Genomic DNA, 23514 nt, shown 5'->3' on the forward strand with positions numbered 1-23514 from the left:
GGTTATTTATATTTTAATATTTTAATTCGTTTTAAATCTGGCCATTTTATAATATGCTTGTTTTAATTTCTTTTAATATTGATATTGTGATTTTTTACTTGGCTGTACACCGCCCTGAGTCCTTCGGGAGAAGGGCGGTATAAAAATTGAATAAAATAAAATAAAATAAATAAATAAGTGAATCTGGCTTTGCTGGTCAGAAAGGGGATCCCATGACCCCGTCATAAATATGAGTCAGTTGCCAAGCAGCTGAATTTTGATCGCACGGCCATAATGGTCGTAAGTGTGAAAAACGGTCATAAGTCACTTTTTTCACTGCCGTTGTAATAATAATAATAATAATAATAATAATAATAATAATAATAATAATAATAATTTAATTTGTATACCGCCCTTCTCCCGAAGGACTCAGGGCGGTTTACAGCCAGGTAAAAAACAATCAATAACACAATACAAATAAAACAATAATTAAAAAACTTATTCAAATTTGGCCGCGATTTAAAATACATTTAAACCATAAAACCCAATTAAAAATTAAAAACCCAATAATAAAATCTAAAAATTCTATGCCAGTCCTGCACGGAAAAATAGGTACGTCTTCAGCTCGCGGCGGAAGGTCCGAAGGTCAGGAAGTTGTCGGGAGTCCAGGGGGAAGATCGTTCCGTAGGGTAGGGGTAACTTTGAATGTACCCTAAACAAACTGTAAGTTGAGGACTACCTCTAGTAAACGGTCTGCCACTAAAAACGGTCTGCTACTTTTAATAGCCTCGTTCTCGTTCTCTTTCCCTTTTTTTTTTTCTTTAACCCCCGCAGATCGTATTGCCTCCCCACCTTGAGAAGATCCGGGAGAAACTGGCAGAGAATATCCACGAACTCTGGGCCCTCACTCGCATTGAGCAGGGATGGATCTACGGACCGGTGAGTTCTACTCTTCGGGAGCCCAGATGTTTTCTGACCCAGCCTTAGCAGAAGCCAGAAACAGAGTCCTTGTCCCGAAAACCCCCTCTTGATTTATCTCCTGTGAATTAATGGCAATCACACACCGAAAAGTCCAGGCAAGAGTCCTTTAAGGGGTTAGCTGCAGTAACAGACCTTATCAGTTCCTTGCTATAATTGCCAGGTCGTGAGCTCCCAGCCGAAAGGCTGCAAATTAAGTTCTGGCAAGCAGTGTTTGTGGCATGAAACACAATGAGCAGAATCTTCAGAAATACGAACGGTTGTCTCCTATGACACCCACTCCCCTTTCCTTCTATTTATTCCCCAGCCAGAGAGGGGCCATTCAGTGTCCACGTGTGCCTTGCTTCCCAAGTCAATTCCTTGTCCTCCTCTCCTAACAGCTCTGTGCATATGTGCATCTGGAACAGGTCCCAGCTGTTCTTCCTCCTCACTTATCTCAGCCTTCAAAGACAGCTTGCCTCTCTGGTGGCTGGGAAATATCGGACGGCCCTGACTTTATCTTTGCGTCTGACGCAGAGCATCCATCAAAGCCTTCCCCAGACTCTAGAGCTGGCCCAAGTTCCTCCCCAACCTCCTCATCCTCCGAGTCTGCCCCCAGCTCTGCAGTGGCGGGCCACAACAAGATGTTGGAGGTTGCCATGCCTTTCCTTGTGCAAGAAGGATTGTGTAGCCCTCGGTGTCTTTAACAAGCCACGACGACACCGGGCACCTCGCGATGACGTCGCACGAGGGATGCGAACTTTACAATCCCTGTCTTTAGCGGAATAGGGATCATAGCCCTGGTGAAACCGGATCTCTTTTTGCCTCCTGAATGAAATTGTAACAAGGGTCCGCTGATCCACCATTGTTTAAATCTCAGGTCCGGGATGACAACAAACATCTGCACCCTTGTTTGTTAGATTTCCACAGCCTTCCTGAGCCGGAACGCAATTACAACCTTCAGATGTCGGGAGAGACCCTCAAGTGAGTGATTGGGGGGGCGGGATCCCTGGAAGATACCTTGAAATGGGTCAGGATCTATCAAAGATCTGTAGCCCAGATCTTTGGATTGTAGCCCATGATGGAGATTGCACGGACATTTAGATAAAAGGTTGCTTAGCGGAGGAATTTGGATGGCTAAAAGGAAACTGAGAAAGTCACAACAAATGGAATGTCTCCATCAGTTCGAATGGAATCAGTCTGGGTGAAGCATAAAGAAAGCGTAGGGCCCTTGGAGCTCTCTGAGCTTGGTTGCTGCCCTGCAGACATTTCATAACCCAACTAGGTAACATCATCAGAGCTAAAAGAAATTGAGAAATTGGGGTTTTTGGAGAGGAGAGGGGGAGAAAGAAGAGGAAAAGGAAGACTGTAGGGTCCTTGGTGCTCTCTGAGTTTGGTTGCTTTCTTGCAGACGTTCCACCACCCAACTAGAGAACATCATCAGTGCTAGAAGGGGAGTGAGTCAGGGGTGAAATTCACTCACCTTCCCTACCAGTTCGCAAATGTGTGTGCGCTGCCCGCCCGCGCGCTAGGTTCGCTCGCACATGCAGTCGTCCACGCATGCGCAAAGCCTTCTGCGCATGTGCAGAGGCTGAAAATTATTGCAAAAAAGGGATGTCATGACCTCCGCGTAGGTGGGTGGGGCTTCGCGCAGTCAGCCCTACCGTATCACGCGGTTCGGATAGAACGTGTATTGGGGTTTGTTTATATATTAGTGGCATACCCAGTCAGTTCTTGGAGATTTCTTGATTAGCCCGCTGTTTACTATTAGTTTGTTTGTCTGAGTTGCTCCTTCCTTTTTTTTTTTTTATTCAAAAAGTTTTACAGAAAATTTCCCCCCACCTCCCCTCCCCGCTCCCTTCACAACCCTCCTCCCCCCCACTGACTTCCCGGAACGAGCACAAGGTATAGTTAAAAATAAAACAAACATATGCTAAAAAAATTTCGTCCCAACTTAATTATACCCCTACAATCATCAATTCCTAACTTCCCCCGAAAACAATCAAAAATAATACATCATAATCATTCAAAGGCAGTCTGATAACTCTTAGTCTGATATCTACTTTGAATATAGTCAATCCATTTTTTCCATTCCTTTAAGTATCTTTCTTGCGTATTGTCTTTCAAAAAGGCTGATATCTTCGCCATCTCAGCCAAATTGGCAACTTTCAATATCCATTCTTCTATTGTAGGTACTTCTTTTTTCTTCCAGTACTGTCCTATTAGTAATCTTGCTGCTGTTATTAGATTTAAAATCAATTTAGTCTCAATTACTGTACAGTCTGTAATAATTCCCAACAGAAAAAATTGCGGCAGGAACTGAGTTGCTCCTTCCTTGATTGGGGTACAGTTTGCTCCTTAACTGTCGGTCCAGTAGGAAAATCAATCAATCTCAATCCGAATACATCTGGGAGGGATCTTAGAGGTCTTCTAATCCAACCCCCTGCTCTCAAGCAAGAGACCCTATACCATTTCAGATAGGTGGTTGTCCAATCTCTTCTAAAAAATCTCCAGTGATGAAGCACCTACAACTTCTGGTGGCAAGTCGTTCCACTGGTTAATTGTTCCCCCCTGTTAGGAAGTTTCTCCTTAAACTGCAAATGGTAGTGTTTCAGTTTGTTGGATAACCATCTAGTTTCTCAACACAGGGCCGATTTTGTGGAGTGTCCTTGGGACTTGAACCTTGTTGCGCCATTTTTGCTACCCAAATGAGAAGAGGGGTGTGGCTTAGCTCCTCCCCCACCCGCCTGGAATGATTACAATCTGGTCTCTTCTTTTCTAGGACCTTGCTTGCTCTTGGATGCCATGTGGGCATGGCGGATGAGAAAGCCGAAGAGAACCTGAAGAAAACCAAGCTGCCTAAAACGTAACCGGTTTGGCTTCAGTGTGTTGAGTGTGTAGCGCAGGGGTGTCAACTCAGTTTTGTTAAGGGCCACATCAGGGTTGTGTTTGACCTCGAGGCCGAGGTGGGCGTGGCCAGGTGTGGGTTGATGTCACTCACGTCAGGGTCACTTGTACTGGTCCGAGCACTCTGCCAGCCAAAATGGGCTCCTGTTTTCAGTTGCAATGGCCTCCTGCAGTGAAAACAGAGCTTGGGTGAGCTGCACCATTTTCGCTGGCAGAGGCACCATGGGCTGGTCCTACTCTGTTTCCAGGGTTAGGGTTAGGGTTCAGATCTAAGCATCTGGATCTGGCCTCTGGGCCTTAAGTTTGACACCCTTAGTGTAGAGGTTGATTTTGCCTATAGCAGGGGTCTCCAACCTTGGTCCCTTTAAGACTTGTGGACTTCAACTCCCAGAGTTCCTCAGCCAGGGACCAAGGTTGGAGACCCCTGGACTAGATGACCTCCAAGCTTTGCTGGCTGAGGGACTCTGGGAGTTGAAGTCCACAAGTCTTAAAGGGACCAAGGTTGGAGACCCCTAGACTAGATGACCTCCAAGCTTTGCTGGCTGAGGGACTCTGGGACTTGAAGTCCACAAGTCTTCAAGGGACCAAGGTTGGAGACCCCTGGACTAGATGACCTCCAAGCTTTGCTGGCTGAGGGACTCTGGGAGTTGAAGTCCGCAAGTCTTAAAGGGACCAAGGTTGGAGACCCCTGGTTTATAGTGTCTTAAGTGTCCCATCTACTTTCCTCCTTTGCAGGTACATGATGTCCAACGGCTACAAACCAGCACCCTTGGATCTCAATCACATCAAGCTCACTCCAGCCCAGAATACGTTGGTGGACAAGCTGGCTGAGAACGGACACAACGTCTGGGCAAGGGATCGGGTCCAACAGGGTTGGACGTACAGTGTTGTACAGGTGTGGGACTCCGGAAGAAAGAATTTTCTAGGGCAGCGGTCCCCAACCTGCCTGGCAGGGGGAGAGGGGATAGTTCCCTGCGAGTGGCAGGGGGGTGGACATCAGTGTGTGGAGCTCCAATTGTGTGAATGGTGGGAACGTGCTCTATAAATAGAGGGAGGTTTTGCGTACGAGCACAAGTGGCCACCATTTCTGTGAGGGGAGATTTGTGTCTGGACGCGCCTGCTGCTTGTGCGGCCCGGTTTCAAACAGGCCACGGCCTGATAGCTGCAGCCCAGGGGTTAGGTACCCCTGTTATATGGGGTATCAGCATTCCGAGTAATGCATCCAAAGAAATCAGGACTCCGAGGCAGGAAGGTCCCTCAAAAAACATGTTTATTGGATACATCATATTGGCACGGCTAGTGAAAACCAACTCTGAAGTTTCCCGCGATTATAGCATAATTAGAGTAACTGTTTCCCTCCCCAAGTGTTCCAAGTCACAATGTCCAATGAAAACAGTTGGGTCACTCCTTTCCTCCTTCAACTGCCACCTGTTGGGGTGACCTTGGTTCCCATGGGAAGGCTCTTTGTTATGTCTGTGAGACAGTCTATCTACTTCCTCCCCCCCCCCCCAGTACATGGCAACTACTGTGTTTCCCAAATAATAAGACCTCCCCGGACAATAAGCCCAATCAGGCTTTTGAGCGCATGCGCTTAAATAAGCCCCCCCGAAAATAAGCCCTCCCCGAAAATATTTAAGTTGCATGCGCAACCGGTTCCCACCATTTCCTCTGGTTAGGGTTGGGGAGACAGAGCTGGAAATCAGGTAAGATGGCAAGAGGAACCCCATCTTGCTCCATGCGCCACAAAATAATAAGACCTCCCCGAAAATAAGGCCAAGAGTTTATTTCGGGGTTCAAAAAAATGTAAGATAGGGTCTTATTTATTTATTTATTTATTTTATTAGATTTTTATACCGCCCTTCTCCCGAAGGACTCAGGGCGGTGTACAGCCGAAATAAAATACAGAGTATATACAATTAAAAGAAATTAAAAGAAACTATTAATAAATGGCCGATAATTTAAAAAATATTTATATTTGAAAAAATTATACTATTTTAAATATAAATATATATAATATATATATAAATTATAATATTTATATTATATTTGAGGAAACACGGTATGAAGCAACTATGAAGCAGAAAAAGATGGCTTCAGACAGGTTGGATTCAGAGTTGACATAGGGTCCCTATGGATATGGACTGATGGCTGAAAGCCACAACCTGGCAGGGGAAGGGCATGACTCAGGGTGCGGTATGGGATGAGGAACCACAATGGTGGTATCTGGTGGTGTACCACAAGATTCCAGGTCATCTCCACTCCTGCCAGTTTTCTAGTAAGACACGTGTGTTGTGGTCCACCAGCAGCCTACGGAGCTGGCAGCGCAATTGGACAGTGAGGAGGCTGGGGAGGACAATGGGCCAGTCCTGCAGTCTGGGGAAGGCCCGGACGAGGGTTCTGTATTGGAGGCAGAGATGGGGCCAGGGCTATCTGGGACCGATGAATGGGCTTCGGAGCCTCCAGAGGCAGACAGCAGAGAGGCAGAGGAACAGGAGGAGCCTATTGCACGCATGCGAAGAGCTGCCAAAGGCAAGAGCAGCTAAAGCAAAAAGGACAACTTGGGAGTAAGGCCAGGAGATGATTGGTCCCTCCCATAAGGCTTAAAAGAGCAGCAATGGCTCTTGGGCTCTTTGTAGGAAAGCAACGTTGCTACAATTGTTTCTAGTTGGCATCTCTTGTTTCTGAACTTCGTGGGGCTTTGCCTTTGGCAGGGTGCCAAAGAAGACAAAAGTTTGTGATAAGGCCAAATAACTTTTTTCGGAAGGATTTTTTTTTTGTTTTTTTTTTTTTTGTTTTGTTTACATTTATACCCCGCCCTTCTCCGAAGACTCAGGGCGGCTTACAGTGTGTAAGGCAATAGTCTCATTCTATTTGTATATTTTACAAAGTCAACTTATTGCCCCCCCAACAATCTGGGTCCTCATTTTACCTACCTTATAAAGGATGGAAGGCTGAGTCAACCTTGGGCCGGGCTTGAACCTGCAGTAATTGCAGGCTTTTGTGTTCTAATAACAGGCTTCTCTATTGCCTGAGCTATCCCGGCCCTTTTGGAATTAATTTGGACTAAGCTGAGAATGAAGTAATTCTCAGCTGTTCTAATAAAACATGTTTGTTTAGGACTGATTGTGTCTGGTAATAACTACTTGGGCCTAGGTTACAGCAGTGTGGCTTTGTGATACGTTTTGTTAAACTGCTTTGTGTTCATAGACCCGTATGTCCTTCTTGGGTTTGTAGGACATCAAAAACAAGCGTAACCCCCGTCTGGTGCCCTACCACCTCCTCGACGAGAGGACCAAGAAGACAAACCGGGACAGCTTGCGGGAAGCGGTGCGGACCCTCCTTGGCTACGGATACAACATTGAGCCCCCAGATCAGGAAGCCAGTGAGTGTCCGTCCATTCTTTGGCCTCTGGTTTCTACTCCTTAACATTAGATTAACAGAGCTGGATGGGACCTGGTAGGTCATGTAGTCCAACCCTCCCCCCATCCAAGCAGGAGACCCCACACCATTTCTGACAGATGGCAGTCCAGTCTCTTCTTGAAAGCTTCCAGTGATGAAGCTCCTATGACTTCTGAAGGCAACTTCTGTTCTATGGGTTGATTGTTCTCCCTGTCAGAAAATTCCTCCTTATTTCCAGGTTGAAACTCTCCTTGTTCAGTTTCCATCCATTGTTCCTTGTCTGGCCTTCATATGTTTCGGAGAGTAGCTTGACCCCCTCCTCTCTGTGGCAGCCCATCAAATATTGGACGACTCCTCTGGTCTTTCTCTTTACTAGACTAGCCAGGCCCAGTTCCTGCAACCGTTCATTGTATGTTTTAGCCTTTAGGTTTAATTCATTGATTCTTTTATTACATTTATATGCCGCTCATTTTGCATTTGAGCAGCTCTGGGCAGCTTACAAACTTCATGAAGACGGAGGTACAAGACATTAAAACCTAAAATATTAAATGAACCAAAATTAATTGGAGCAGCCCAGAGTCATCACATCAGCAAGATGCACAGCATAAACGTTTAATAAATAAATAAGCTAAGAATCAGATTACTTTGAAGTATAATGTGGTTGCAGGAACTGGGTGGGACTACTTCAATGGAAAGAAGGGTTACAGGTGACTTGATAGCAGTGTTCCAATCTTTGAGGGGCTGCCCCAAAGAAGAGGGAGTCAAACTGTTCTCTAAAGCACCTGAAGGCAGGACAAGAAGCAACGGATGGAAACTAATCAAGGAGAGAAGCAACCCGGAATTAAAGAGAAATTTCCTGACAGTGTGAGCAATTAATCAGTGGAACGACTTGCCTCCAGAAGTCGAGGGTGTTCCAACACTGGAGGTTCTCAAAAGAGATTAGACAGCCACCTGTCTGGAATGCTATAGGGTCTCCTACTTGAACAAGGACTAGAAGACCTGCCAAGTCCCTTCCAACTTAAGTGGACTTACTTAAGTGGAGATGGGATGTATTTCCTAGTCCACTAATTCCTTCTGGTGTATCCCTTTTGTCTTGCTTTTCTATCCTCCGGTCTTCTTGGTCTCTGAACAGCTCAAGAACTGACCAAGGGCCGGCTGGAAAAAGTCCGCATTTTCCGTGCTGAGCAGTTCTACGCGGTGAAGTCGGGCAAATGGTACTTTGAGTTTGAAGCCGTCACCACCGGCGAGATGCGGGTGGGGTGGGCCCGCCCGGACGTGCGACCTGATGTGGAGCTGGGAGCCGACGACCTCGCCTACGTCTTCAACGGGCATCGGGTGAGTCTGGGCTGCTGCCTCCTCCTCTTCATCCTTGTCTTCTTCTCGTTCCCTTTCCCTGAAGCATCCCTTCCGTTTGTCTCCGTCCTGCAGGGTCAGCGTTGGCATGTAGGGAGTGAGCCTTTTGGTCGCCAGTGGCAACCGGGAGATGTGGTCGGATGCATGATTGACCTGACCGATAACCACATCATGTTTACATTGAACGGGGAGATGCTGATCAGTGACTCGGGGTCAGAGCTAGCCTTCAAAGAAATAGAGACCGAAAATGGTAAGCAGGACCGTCCCCGAACCTCGGACCCTTCAAAGGCTGAACAACCTTTATTGTCATTTTCCTGTATACACAATGGGACATGTTAAAATGAAATTCCAATGCACCACCCTCAAAATAACAACAACACTATAGTAAGAGCAGCGGCATCATCCAAAAATGTCAAACTATACAAAAATGACACCAAAACCTATAAGCATACAAACATGCATATCAATCACAGTCTGTCTTGAAGACATAGCAGAAAAAAGAGTCAATCAATCAATCAATCAGAATAGAGCCGGAAGGGACCTTGGAGGTCTTCTAGTCTAGCCCCCTGCTCAAGAAGGAGAACCTATACAATTTGAGACAAGTCTCTTCATAAAAAGCTCCAGTGATGGAGCACCCACTGTCAATTTTCCAAGTAATAACCCCATTGTAGACAGAACTCTGAGGCAGGTTGATTTCTCAAAGAACAGCTTTATTAGGAGATATCATCTTGGCACAACTGTTGGAAAGCCAATTCTAAATATTCCTGTGCTTTCCACCTCATTAACAGAGAAAGTTTCCTGTTTTTCCAGAAGGTCATAAGGAAAACTGGTATGGAGAGTATGTGTACCATCCCTGACAATACTGTGGACCCTGGCCAAGCAGTGTTTACATGCCGTGTCCTGGATAAAGGAAGTGAACTTCCAATCATCATTTCTGCTGTCCTCACCACTCTGCACAGCCTTCCTATCCGACACTGGTGGAGGCGAAACTTTAATTTACTCATTCCTGGGAATTAAAGTTTGTTGTTTTCCTCCCCATCTTTTACAGGCTTCATCCCAGTGTGCAGCTTGGGTCTGTCCCAAGTGGGACGACTCAACCTGGGTCAAGATGTCAGCAGTCTTCGCTATTTCACCATCTGTGGTCTCCAAGAAGGTTACGAACCCTTTGCGATCAACACGAAGCGGGAGGTCACTATGTGGTTCAGCAAAAGCCTGCCTCAGTTTTCCCCCGTACCCGATGAACACCCTCACTACGAGGTAAGTCAGAGGGGCGGAGCCTTGGAGGGTGTCCCCTGTGGAAGGTGTGCTTTGGGACTCAAATGTTGATAAGGAGAGCTCCATGTTTGAGAGGCAACTGTGGTAGCAAGAGGACACTCTGAAGTGGGAGGGATTTATGAGCAAGAGGGGGCGTGCACAAGTGCATTAATGTGCCTATCATCCCTGTCATTGTATTTTTATTCTCTTATTCTTGTTCTTGTTTTTGTTTGATGAATTCCAATAAATAAATAAAGATACTTTTGGGTTGACTTAGTGAGGAGAGAGGGGCCGCCATTTTGAACGACTGGGAGCTGGAAGGGATTTTGAAGCTTGGTGGGTGCCAACTGAGGGAGCTTCATGAGCCAAATAGTGGCCTGGCATGGAGAAAATGTGGCAATAAAAAATGATCACATAATTCCAGAACAGATGAACCAGAGGCACTAATGGAGCATCTGTGAGGATTGGTTTGTCGTATGGCAAGATTGTGGTTGAATTTACGACTGAAGTGAGATGAGAGATTTTTCATGGCTAAGAGGAAGTGTGGTTATTGGTATATTGGTTTGGAAAGCTCATATCTCCTACGATCCTCTGTTCCTCTGATGCCACCTCCATGTCTACCTGACCTATCAGAAGATTAGTAATGTTGAACAAATTAAATTTTACCACTTATCTTTCTACTAATGAATATTTGTTTATAAGTTCTGGAGGACTCTAAAGAGGGGGTCTCCATAGTACTTCGAAAAACAGCTATGGAGGGTTAGGATGCACCTGGGAAGAAGCTTGTCCACTGCTACTCTAACCTTCTGCTTTGGTCCTCCGTGGGCAGGTGTCACGGATTGACGGCACCGTGGACAACCCACCATGTCTAAAGCTGACGCACCGAACGTTCGGCTCCCAGAATGCCATTGTGGAACTCCTCTTCCTGCGCCTCAGTATGCCAGTGGAGTTCCATGAGAAGTTCAAGGTCCCAGCTGGTACCACTCCACTCACTCACGCGCTCACCATCCCTGAAGATGAGGTCAAGGACGTTGACCTTGATTCCGAGTTTGAGCAGTTGAAGAAAACTGCCAGCCGCAAGGAAGCCGAGGAAGCCGAGAAGGAGAAACAAGGCCCGGGTTCCCCGGCTACCCACAAGGAGCCACCCAAAGAGGCCCCTAAAGCAGAGAACGAGAAGGATTCCTCCAACGAGAAAAGCAAAGCCAAAAGAGGGTAAGAACTCTATGGAAAGCTTGCCAGGAGATCAGGAAATCTCCTAGTGGGGAGATGATTGGTTTCGAAAGGAATAATGAAAAATGTCAGAGTGTTTACAGTGTGAGACAACCCAAGAGCAAAATACAGGACACAGAGGTTCTGTCATTACAAACAGTAGTTTATATACAAGACTTCTATATACAGACATACACGTGGTAGGCATATACCAGGCAAGCAATCAATCTTCAACTCTACACGGAGAGCTACAATGCAGATAGAACACGACGAGGAGAGATGCACGAGGAGAGAGAGAGAGAGAGACGGTCTAATGGCTTCCCTTATATAGACAGCTTCTTAAAGGGGCAATAACCCTGCTAACTCATCCTCGGCCTTAAAAGGGCAATAACTCATCCTCGGCCTTAAAAGGGCAATAACCCTGCTGACTCATTCTCATTGCATCATCTCGGTTTACAGCCTTACAGCAGCTGGTCAGCTATTAAATTATCATTACCTTGATCTTTAGATCTTTAGATAGCAAAGTGGGAGAAGAAGCATTCTTGGTGTGGAAGACTATCAACATGACATGTATTGATTCTGAACTAGTTGAGTTGAGCAGGGTTCATTTCCAAGAAGTGTGCGCTGGAGGAAATCAGGTGGGATATCTTAGGTGAAGGATCTACTGTCCTTTCTGATCATACTCTCCTTCCTATTTATCTTCTCCAGCTTCTTGTTCAAAGCTAAGAAAGCCACCACCCTCATTACCCCTGCTCCTGTAGTCCCCACGGTACCTCGGCTTGAAGAGGAAGTAGTTCCTGATGACCGGGATGATCCAGAGATCGTCATGAACACCACAACGGTAACAGGAACTTGGATATCTAGTGACTGAGTACAATATTGCCTGTTCCTACCAGACAAAATATCCCAATTAGTTTGGAACGCGCTGTGGTGGAATGTAATCTGGATTCCCAGATGAGACATGCTGCATTCCAGAGGAATAAGAGACAGTAAAGTTAAGATAGTTTGGTTGGGAGAGTCAAGATAGTTCCTCTGTAGAAGTACTCAGAGTCTATCGTTAAAGACGGAAGTAATTGCTTTAGTTTGGCATGATTGATGTAAGGTTCGAAAACCCAAAAAAGACACTCAAGAGTTCTAAGCAGTTCGAAGTTGTTCCTTATGTCAGGGTTCCAAGTAACACCCCCAATGAAAAAAGACTCCAAGGCTTGAATTTCCTCAAAGTTCCATTTTATTGAAGATATCATATTGGCACATCTGGGAAAACCCGAATCTGAAAGCTTCCAGATTTTCCCCACCCAAGTGAAAGTTCAAGTCCCTGCCCAGCACCCTCATGTCTATCACATGGTCCAGTCATCCATCGTCCAAACTGGAAACACCTCCCAGTCATCTGACTCCAGCTGCTAGGGCAATGTGTCCTTGACTCTCTGAGAAAGGAATGTTATTTTGACTACATACTACATATCACCCATACTCTATGCAATCCCCCCTCCCATTTTCCCACAGAAGAATATGTGGCAGGCCTGAAGGCCCAAATATAAAAGATGGCTTCCAGGTCTGACAGGCCGCCCCCACCCCCATCAGAAAAGCGTGTCCTGGAACGAGAGAAAACCTATCCATCAAAACTTTGACAGCCTCTGAGAACTTCTGGGGAGGAGCTGTCTTAACTCTCTTCCTCCCTACCAAGCTATCTTAACTTTGCTGTCTCTTACTCTTCTGGAATGCAACCTCTCCCTCCTGGAAATCCAGACTACATTCCACCACAGCATTTCCGGTATTCCAGAATGGAAATGCTGGATGGGGGCAAAAATAGCGTGTTCTTTTGATAATCTCTTGTCCACGAGTTATTTACAGAATATTTTTGCTCAAGTATCAGTAACATTTGTGTGAGGAACTGCGTGTCCCACGCCATATTGTTTACCCTTTGCACTTTTCTCTTTCCAACCTAACAGTATTACTACTCGGTCCGGATATTTGCAGGCCAAGAGCCCACTACTGTCTGGGTAGGTTGGGTGACCCCCGATTATCACCAGCACGACATGAACTTTGACCTCACAAAGGTGCGCAACGTCACGGTCACCATGGGGGATGACAAGGGAAACATCCACGACAGGTGAGCGTTACCCAGATTTCTGCTGTGCGTTATGGATCAGCTATGAGCCATTTCTGAGGAATAGTAGCAGGTGACAGTAGAGTGGAGATCTGGCCAGATCTGGGGGTGTTCAAAGAGTCTTTTTCCAGTTGAACGAAGGGCGAAACCACCTTTTGGTGTGGAAACAAGGGGGGTGCAGTTGCCTCGAAGGATTTGGGAGAAGGAGAGGTGTAGCTTCAAGCCTTCTGGGTCTCCAATCCAAAGGCTTGTAGTATCTCAAGTAAAAGTAGGTTGATAGGTCATGAGCTGCGTTGGCGCAGTGGTTAGAGTGCAGTACTGCAGGCTACTTCTGCTGACTGCCGGCTGCCTGCAGTTTGGCAGATCGAATCTCACCAGGCTCAAGGTTGACTCAGCCTTCCGTCCTTCTGAGATCGGTAAAATGAGGATCCAAATTGTTTGGGGGAGGGCAGGATGCTGACCCTGTAAACCGCTTAGAGAGGGCTGTAAAGCAGTATAAAGCGGTATATACCGTATTTTTCGGAGTATAAGACGCACCGGAGTATAAGACGCACCTTAGTTTTTGGGGAGGAAAATAAGAAAAAAGCTGATTGGCGGGTGGATTGGCCTTCCAGAATACCCCCAATCAGCTGTTCCCAGAGGTGAATTTTAGCAACAGGTTCCTTGGTTGTGAGCTCTGTGCCTGGCTTTTTTTTTTTTTTGGCTTTTTTTTTTTTTTTTTTGGCCTCTGAAACTCTGTTTCAGAAAAAACTTCTTTCTGCCTCTGAAAGCCTCCGAAACAGAGCTTCAGACAAAAAAGCCTCTGAAGCTCTGTTTGGGGGCTTCTTTTCTGAAGCTCTATCTGGGGGCTTTTTTTCTGAAGCTCTGTTTGGGAGCTTCTTTTCTGAAGCTTCTTGCAGCCTCTGAAACCTCCGTTTGAGAAGCTGGGTGGAGCTACATTTGGAGTATATAAGATGCACCCAGATTTTCACCCTTTTTTTTGGAGGAAAAAGGTGCATCTTATACTCCAAAAATTACGGTAAGTCTGATTGCTATCGCTATCTCCATTGTCTCTCATTTCAACAGTATCAAGAGAAGCAACTGCTACATGGTTTGGGGAGGGGAGTTTGTCAGCAGTACCCAGCAGACCCGAGTGAGCACAGTGGATCTGGTGATCGGTTGCCTTCTTGATTTGGCCACGGGGCTCATGACTTTCACAGCCAACGGGAAAGAAGTCAACACCTTCTTCCAGGTAAGCGGATTCAGGAGACGTTCCGCAGGAGAGTTGACGGGAGGGCTGAAATTTATTAGGGAGACGTTTGGATGGACGGATAAGCAATCAAGAAAGTGTTTTGTTGTGTCTCGTCCGCTTTCACCGCAGCCGGGGCCTTCTTATCTGCTTCCAAATGCTGAGGAATGTCCTAGTATGCCTCCCAGCCCCAGCCCTGGCTCCATGCCCAGACAGGCTGAGGAGGAGGAAGTACCTCCAGCCCCCAGCTCTGGCTCCATGCCCAGGCAAATGGAGCAACTAGACCCCTCCCCCTCCCCCACAGCATGTGAGCTTGAAGGAGGTCAATTACCAACAGCTAGAGACTGGAGTGACCCTCACTTCAGAAGAATTGATAGGTGGCGGCGACAGAAGGAAGGGAGGGGCAGGCCTGGATAAGTGCTGAATCATGGAGCCACACCCCATGGCCTATATAAAGGATCTGCTTTCTGGCATTCTCTGAGTCAGGCAAAGTCGAACATATCTTGCTGAAGTCACTTTCTGGTCTCCTGCCTGCCTTGAGAACTTTGCTAGGCACGCCTGATTCGGATTTCCCTGACCTGGCCGTCAGCGGAGGAGTGGGACACGACATGTTTAGAAGAGATCAGGAAATCCTCATCTTCAGAGGAGGAGTTGGATCAGGGGTGTCAAACTCAAGACCCGGGGGCTGGATGCGGCCCGTGAGGTGCTTAGATCTGGCCCGCCGGGCCACCCTGGAAATAGCAAAGGACCATCTCGCGGTGTTTCTACCAGCAAAAACAGAGCTCGGAAGGGCTGCATCTGGCCCTCCCGAGTTTATTTTTCTCTGACAGAGGGTTGCAGGAGGCCATCGCAGCCGAAAGCAGAGCTCACGAGGGCCATGGGTGGCACCGTTTTTGCTGGCAGAGGGTTGCAGGAGGCAGTCACAGCCGAAACGGAGCTCGGGATCCCGTTGTCACTGGCAGAACGCTCGGGCCACCAATGGGCCCCCGACACGAGTGATGTCGAGCTGGCCACACCCACCCTGCCCACGCCCCCTCCCAAGGTCGAACACAACCCTGATGTGGCCCTCAATGAAATGGAGCTTGATAGCCCTGAGTTGGATGATTTGGGCTCTTGATTACTTGGCTGCAGAAGACAACAAAGATGTTGGGTTCCTTAACGTGAAGCTTTTAGAAAAGGAATCCGGGATAACCAGCGGAGAGAATATCCTGTAGGTTCTCCCAACCATTTGCAAATAATATAACAATAATCCAATCCAGATGATATTCAGCTGAGTGTTTTTAAAAAAATAATAATCCATTCCAGATGCTACCATGTTTCCCCAAAAATAAGACCCTGTCTTATATTTTTTTGAACCCCAAAATAAGTGCTTGGCCTTGTTTTTGGGGAGGTCTTATTATTTTGGGGTGTATGGAGCAAGACGGGGCTCCTCTTGCCGTCTTAATTGATTTCCAGCTCTGCCTCCCTAACCCTAACCAGAGGAAATGGCGGAGACTGGCTGTGCATGTGGCTAAATATTTTCGGGGAGGATTTTGGGCGGGGGGCAGGGCTTATTTTTGGGGATGTCTTATTTTCAGGCAAACAGGGTAGTCAGCTGGGTATTTTTAAAAATATGGAGAATCAGCCCTGGAGACTGGAATGGGCCAATTTGATAGATTTGTGTGAATTATGAATTCACAAAGGCTAGCTGGTGAAATCTGGGAGTTGAAGTCCACAAGTCTTAAAATAGTCAAGTTTGGAGACCCCGATCTATATTGTAAGATGCTACCCTATTTCAGTATCCTAACCAAAAGATGCCATTTTTCTCTTTAGATATTTACAGTTGCTGTAATATTCCCCAATAATCCCTTATTTTATTTTATTTTGGCTTCTCTTCTCCCACAACCGGTCCATCTCAGGTGGAGCCCAACACAAAACTGTTTCCAGCTGTTGTCGCTCTCCCAACAAACCAGAATGTCATCCAATTTGAACTGGGAAAACTGAAGGTAAGGCCCAGTGATGAAATGTAAAATGTGTTTACTATCGGTTCTGTGGGCGTTGCTTGGTGGGAGGTAATACGACTGGGTGGTCGTGGCAAACTTTTTTTTTTTTACTTTTAAAAGCATTTTTTCTACAACCTCTTTGGCTGAAAAAAAAGCTTTTGAAAGGCTCTGACGATCCCAGCTGAGTTGCCTGATCGTCAGAGGCTTTTAAGAGCATTTTTACAGCCTCTTCGGCTGAAGAGGTTGTAGAAAAAATGCTTTTAAAAGGCTCTAACGATCCCAGCTGAGCCGCGTGATCATCAGAGGCTTTTTTTTTAACTTTTAAAAGCATTTTTTTGGCTGAAGAAAAAATGCTTTTAAAAGTAAAAAAAAAAAAAACCTCTGATGATCGTGCGGCTCAGCTGGGCATGCGGGGGGGGGGGGCAGGGATTTTTCTACCGGTTCTCCAAACCACCTGCCGCCATCGCTACCGGATCAGGTGATCCGGTCCGAACCGGGAGCATTTCACCCCTGATAAGGCCCATCCCTGAAGCTGCACGTTGGAAAAAATTAATATATATATATATATATGTTTTCTGAGGTTTTCGCGGGTGTTTGTATGTAGGTCTTTGGTTATTCGGGTTTTCTCCCGCGTAAAATTGGAAGTGTCTTGGCAACGTTTCGACGAAGTCTCATTCGTCTTCTTCAGGCTTCAGCTTCGTGCTTCTGGGAGCAATGTGTGATTGCAGCTGTTTCTTCCTTTTTAACTGCTAGTGGGGGTTTGAACTGATTGGGTGGGAGCTTGGCTGTGATGACGAATGTGACCTGAAGATGACGAATGAGACTTCGTTGAAACGTCGCCAAGACACTTCCAATTTTACATGGGAGCAAACCCGAATAACCAAAGACCTACATACAAACACCCGCGAAAACCTCAGAAAACAAATAAATATATATATATTGCTCCTGGAATAATGAAGGAATTCCCCCTTGGATCAGGTTGGGTTGGAGATATTATACGCAGATTAGTTGATACACAGTTTTTCTTTTACTTTTCCAACTCCTTGCGGGACAGAATATTATGCCGATATCAGCTGCCATGTTCCGGAGCGAGAGGAAAAACCCGGAGCCCCAGTGCCCACCTCGCCTTGCCATCCAAATGCTGGCGCCCATGACTTGGAGCCGTATGCCCAATGAGTTTCTACGGGTGGACGTTGCTCGCTTTAGCGACCGCCATGGCTGGATGGTTGAATGCCTGGAACCAAACATCATGATGGCTCTTCACATTCCAGAGGAAAACCGGTGAGAATCTAGTACTCTTCCATTTCACTTCAGACAAACAGGCAAACGCCTCCAGGGTGATGATTTTGGTGTTTCGCAGCCCGACCTGGATGGGCGACTCTGGGAGTTGAAATCTTCAGGGTCCCAAGCAGGGGTAAAATGTAAAATTTGTTATTACCGGTTCTGTGGGTGTGGCTTGGTGGGGGGTGGTAATGTGACTGGGTGGACGTGGCCATCTTTTTTTTTTTTTTTACTTTTAAAAGCATTTTTTCCGGCAAAAGAAAAAATGCTTTTAAAAGTAAAAAAAAAACTCTGATTGGGGAAGTGCGTCTTATACTCCGAAAAATACAGTAGTTCAAACACAATAAAGTTGCTGACACGGACCTTTCACAAATGGATCAGGTTGCTTGCACTTGACAATGTAGTCTGAAGTTGCAGGAGGGAGTGGCTCTTTCTCAGAGGACAAAGAGACAGTGGAGCTTGGTGGAATGTGTTGCCGGCAGGAAAAGAGCAAGGGTGAACCTTCCCCAGCAATTCACAGGGTAGATTTAACAATTACGCATATATTTGCTTTAGTTTGGCAAGATTCTGTCCGTAGGCAAACAGCAATACAGAACCTACCTACTCCACATATCATTCGTGGTTCTTTAGGACCAACAGAGAAAGAGCAACTATAATTATATATATATAAAAAACTATCCTCTGAAAATATTTAGTATTTAGGCTTTTTTCTGCTTGCCTAATTTAGCAAAGGGAGGCATATATGCATGAACATTGGGAGATGGAAAATCTTCGCCAATTAGCAAATAGTTCCCCTTTTTAAGATGGTACCAAACTTGGAACTTCCCTTCCTCTTTAACTCTCAAACTTTCCCCCCATCCCTCTTTCAGATGTATAGACATTCTGGAATTGTCCGAGCGCCAAGACCTGCTGACTTTCCATTCCCATAGTCTGAAGTTGTACTGTGCCGTGTGCGCCTTGGGCAACAATCGGGTGGCCCATGCCTTGTGCAGCCATGTGGACGAGTCACAATTGCTTTACACCATCGAGAGCAACCACCTTCCAGGTCTGCTGCGTAGTGGCTACTACGACCTCCTTATCAGCATGCACCTGGAGTCGGCCAAGCGTTCCCGCCTCATGATGAACAGTGAGTTCATTGTCCCCATGACGGATGAGACCAAGAGCATCACGCTGTTCCCGGATGGCATGAAGAAACCGGGGTTGCCCGGGGTGGGCATGAGCACCTGCTTACGCCCCCCGCTCCACTTCTCCGACACCTGTTTTGTCAGCACCAGCTCTGAGCTCTACCAGCTGAGTCCTTCCATCCCGTTGGATGTGCTGAAGGTGAAGGCCATCAACATGCTGACAGAGGCTGTCCAAGATGGAGGGCAACATACCCGTGACCCTGTCGGAGGTAGTGTAGAGTTCCAATTTGTGCCTGTTCTCAAATTGGTCTGCACCCTCCTCATCATGGGTGTGTTTGAAGATGAAGACGTGCGCCATATCCTCAAGATGATTGACCCCAATGTCTTTGGAGAATCCAAAGAGGAGGAGGAAGTTCCGGTGGAGGCTGAGGAGGCAGCCGGGGAAGGAGAAGACCAGGGCTATGTGGAGGAGGAAGAAGCAGGAGAGGAAGAGGAGGAGGAGGAAGAGGAAGAGAAAGAGGCTGGAGGGGAGCAGAAGGAAGAAGCCGAAGAAGGAGAAAAGCAGGAGCTGAAGGCCATTGAAGCTGGGGAAGCTGAACCCAAAGAGGACGAGGAAGGTCTGGAAGAAGGCCTGCTTCAAATGAAGCTTCCCGAATCTGTCAAGTTGCAGGTAAAAGAAGGAAGTTTGAGATTTCTCTTCGTTTCTTTCAGTTCCTCCAGCTGCATCCTTCAAATACTTGAAGGGGGGTTTGTGCAGAAGAAAGAAACTGCATATAGTATATCATCTCAGAACAGAATAACAAAATAACAGAGTTGGAAGGGACCTTGGAGGCCTTCTAATCCAACCCCCTGCCCAGGCAGGAAACCCTACACCATCTCAGTCAGATGGTTATCCAATATTTTCTTAAAAATTTCCAGTGTTGGAGCATTTACAACTTCTGCAGGCAAGTTGTTCCACTGATTAATTGTTCTCACTGTCCAGAAATTCCTCCTTAGTTCTAGTTAGAACTAAGTTCTAGGTAGAATTAGAAGATGGGGTCAATCTATTCTCCAAGCCCCTGAAAGTAGGACAAGAAGCAATGGATGGAAACTAATCAAGGAGAGAAGCAGCCTAGAACTAAGGAGAAATTTCCTGACCAAACAATTAATCGGCGGAACTGCTTGCCTCCAGAAGTTGTAGGTGCTCCAACACCGGAGGTTTTAAAGAAGAGTCTGGACAACCATTTGGCTAAAATGGAATAGGGTTTCCTGCTTGAGCAGGGGGTTGACTAGAAGACCTCCAAGGTCCCTTCCAACTCTGTTATTCTGTTAAGCTAGGTACTCATCTGGAGGCATCTCTGGATCATTAATATGTCCAGCCCGTTTTGCACTGCGACACCTAGAGAGCCTTTTCTTTCTTAGACTCTTCCACCTAACTCTGCCTCCATCTTCTCTCTGCCCCATCCCCTTCCCTTCTCCTCCTCCTACAGATGTGCAACCTGTTGCAGTTCTTCTGGGACCGCGAGCTGCAACACCGTGTGGAAGCCATCATTGCTTTCTCGGAGCGCTACGTGGACAGGCTGCAGACCAACCAACGGCAGCGCTACTCCACGCTGATGCAAGCCTTCACCATGTCGGCTGCGGAGACCGCCAGGCGCACCCGGGAATTCCGCTCTCCTCCCCAGGAGCAGGTATTGGGCGGGGCTCCAGGGGATGGGGAGGAGCCAGAGCTAAATGGAAGGGAGAACCACTCAGTGGTAGAACATACAAATGTGTTATGCGTATCGGCAGCGTCGGGTTTAGGAGTTTGAAACTCTGGGAAGGGCTAGTATATCCAGGATGGTTGGATAACTTGTTACTAAATGCGCCTGGGGGATTCCAGTTTAGGGTTTAGATTTAGATTTAGGGTTTGGGTTTAGAGTTTAGGATTTAGATTTAGAATTAGGTTTAGAGTCAGAGTTAGAGCTAAATATAGTTATATTTACATTTAGATTTAAGATTTAGATTTTATATTTAGATACAATTAGATTTATATTTAGATTTAAGAGTTAGAGTTAGATTTAGAGTTAGAGTTATTTAGATTTAGATATAGTTAGATTTATATTTAGAGTTAGAGTTAGATTTACATTTAGGTATAGTTAGATTTACATTTACATTTAGAGTTAGATTTACATTTAGATTTGCATTTAGATTTAAGAGTTAGAGTTCGATTTAGATATGGAGTTAGATTTAGGTTTAGATTTAGATTTAGATTTAGATTTAGATGTTTCTTGGCTGCCCGACTCCCATATAGCTAGTCCTTGACTTACAATCATTCATTTAGTGACTGTTCAATTTAAGAATGGCACTGAAAAATACGACTTACGACCACTTCTTGCACGTATGACCATTGCAGCATCCCCATGGTCAGTTGATCAGAATTTGGGCTCTTGGCAACTGGCATGTACTTATGACAGTTGAAGTGCCCCAGGGTCACATGATCACCATTTGTGGCCTTCCCAGCCAGCTTCCAACAAGCAAAGTCAACGGGGGAAGCTGGATTGTCTTAATGACCACATGGTTCACTTAGCAACCATACATCCATAGTCCATGCAACTCCTGTAGTAGTGGGATCCTGTGGGAATGTCACAGTTGGTGTGTTTGGCCCCAGCTGAAGTTTCAAGGTGTCTCCTAAGGCAGTTCCCTAGAATATGGAATTTGCATCTTCAGAACAAGAATGTTCTTCTCCTAACAGATCAACATGCTGCTACATTTTAAGAATGGTGCCGATATTGAGGATTGTCCGGTACCTGAAGAGATCCGAGATGAATTGCTGGAATTTCATACTGATCTATTAGGCCATTGCGGTAAGACCCTGGAAGCTTGAAGGGCACGTATCAACTCAAAGTAGAGAAAGCTATGGAAGAGTTTGGGACACAATTCTGGAATTCTGGACCACTTCGAACCAGAGGGAAATTGAGAATGAGCTCATTCAGAAAAGTATATCCATCCATCTGACATAGAACAGAGGTGTCTCCACAACCTTGGCAACATTGACTTGTGGACTTCAACTCCCAGAATTCCCCAGCTGGCTGGCTGGGGAATTTTGGGAGATGAAATCCACAGGCCTTAAAGCGGTTAAGGTTGGAATTCTGGGAATTCAATTCCACGGGTCTTAAAGTGATTAAGGTTGGAATTCTGGGAGTTGAAGTCCATGGGTCTTAAAGTGATTAAGGTTGGAATTCTGGGAGTTGAAGTCCATGGTCTTAAAGTGATTAAGGTTGGAATTCTGGAAGTTGAAGTCCATGGATCTTAAAGTGATTAAGGTTGGAATTCTGGGAGTTGAAGTCCATGGGTCTTAAAGTGATTAAGGTTAGAATTCTGGGAGTTGAAGTCCATGGTCTTAAAGTGATTAAGGTTGGAATTCTGGGAGTTGAAGTCCATGGGTCTTAAAGTGATTAAGGTTAGAATTCTGGGAGTTAAATTCCACGGGTCTTAAAGTAGTTAAGGTTGGAATTCTGGGAGTTAAATTCCACGGGTCTTAAAGTAGCCAAGGCTGGACATCCCAATATGGAATCAATGGTACACGAACCCCTTTATTGTAGTTTTTAATCTTAGTTTCCATAATGATCTCATTCATCCTAGTTTAATATCTTTTCCTGGGCATTCAGACAGAGTAGGATTTTGCTTCATCCTGCCTCCAGTGTCCCCTGTTATAATTTTTTGCACTCAGGAGCTCGGCATCTTTTATCTACAGGAATCCAAAGCGAGGGGGAGGAGGAACAGGAAGAGGAAGATACTTCCTTTCACCGGCGGTTGATGAATTTGGTGGAGAAGGTAGTGAACCTTCGCAAGAAAAAAGAAGAAGAGCAAGATGAGCAGACTCCGGAAGAGGAACCGAAACCCAGTAGGTATCCCCAAGTGGTGGAGGGGAAAGAGAGTGATGTAGCCAACCCATAAATCGGTTTTGAGGGGACTTAGGGCCTTCCAAGCATTGGGATATCCAGTTCTTATCAGTTCTAAACATGAGTGGTCAAAGTTCTACCAGGAGACCATTAACAGTCATGGAGGCAGGTTGGTGAAGACCAGCTGAAGAAGTTCTGAAGAAGATGCCGTAGGCTCATCCTGGTCTCCCCACTCTGTAGGCACGTTGCAAGAGCTGATCTCCCACACGATGGTCCATTGGGCCCAAGAGTCTTTTGTCCAGAACCCAGAGCTAGTCCGGTTGATGTTCAGCCTTCTCCATCGGCAATACGACGGCCTTGGTGAGCTCATCCGCGCTATGCCCAAGGCTTATACCATCAATGCCAACTCAGTGGAAGATACCATGAGTCTCCTGGAGTGCCTGGGGCAGATCCGCTCGCTGCTCATTGTTCAGATGGGACTTGAGGAGGAGAACCTGATGATCCAGAGTATTGGGTATGTGATTTCATCTCCTGTAGCTTCTTGAACTTGTAGACGGCCCATTTCCCGACATCCGGTGGGCCCAGAAGGCCCAAAAATCAGCTGGCCAGCACACACATGCGTGCTGGAGCTGAGCTAGGGCAACACTCGCGTGCCCACAGATATGGCTCCCTGTGCCACCTGTGGCACATGTGCCATAGGTTCGCCATCACTGGTCTAGAGTACATCCAGAAGGCATCAGGTTGTAGTAAGATGATGTAGTCACAGTAGCTCTTCTCTAAGACCAACTTTTTGATCCTTCCGCTGCTAATTCTCATTTTCATCCCGCTTGTACCTGTTGGGTTGAGAGTGGTGCGATGACCTAAAGGTGTG

The 23514-nt window shown here is 46.3% G+C and overlaps 1 protein-coding gene across 1 annotated transcript in view; it reads left to right on the plus strand.

Annotated features, from left to right (window-relative positions):
* RYR1 (ryanodine receptor 1) overlaps positions 1-23514 on the plus strand; it is a 170535-nt gene that overhangs the window by 54044 nt on the left and 92977 nt on the right. Inside the window, exons 22-40 of the mRNA XM_058196238.1 lie at positions 814-918; positions 1817-1920; positions 3719-3802; positions 4579-4738; positions 7078-7225; positions 8375-8577; positions 8671-8845; positions 9644-9852; positions 10679-11061; positions 11767-11899; positions 13008-13168; positions 14231-14396; positions 16292-16378; positions 17430-17656; positions 18526-19450; positions 20250-20450; positions 21494-21605; positions 22496-22645; positions 22884-23157. Of these exons, the coding sequence (XP_058052221.1) occupies positions 814-918; positions 1817-1920; positions 3719-3802; positions 4579-4738; positions 7078-7225; positions 8375-8577; positions 8671-8845; positions 9644-9852; positions 10679-11061; positions 11767-11899; positions 13008-13168; positions 14231-14396; positions 16292-16378; positions 17430-17656; positions 18526-19450; positions 20250-20450; positions 21494-21605; positions 22496-22645; positions 22884-23157 (4007 nt within the window). The remainder of the gene's footprint in view (positions 1-813; positions 919-1816; positions 1921-3718; positions 3803-4578; positions 4739-7077; positions 7226-8374; positions 8578-8670; positions 8846-9643; positions 9853-10678; positions 11062-11766; positions 11900-13007; positions 13169-14230; positions 14397-16291; positions 16379-17429; positions 17657-18525; positions 19451-20249; positions 20451-21493; positions 21606-22495; positions 22646-22883; positions 23158-23514) is intronic.

This window comes from Ahaetulla prasina, chromosome 10, assembly GCF_028640845.1.
Source record: "Ahaetulla prasina isolate Xishuangbanna chromosome 10, ASM2864084v1, whole genome shotgun sequence".
Taxonomy (NCBI): domain Eukaryota; kingdom Metazoa; phylum Chordata; class Lepidosauria; order Squamata; family Colubridae; genus Ahaetulla; species Ahaetulla prasina.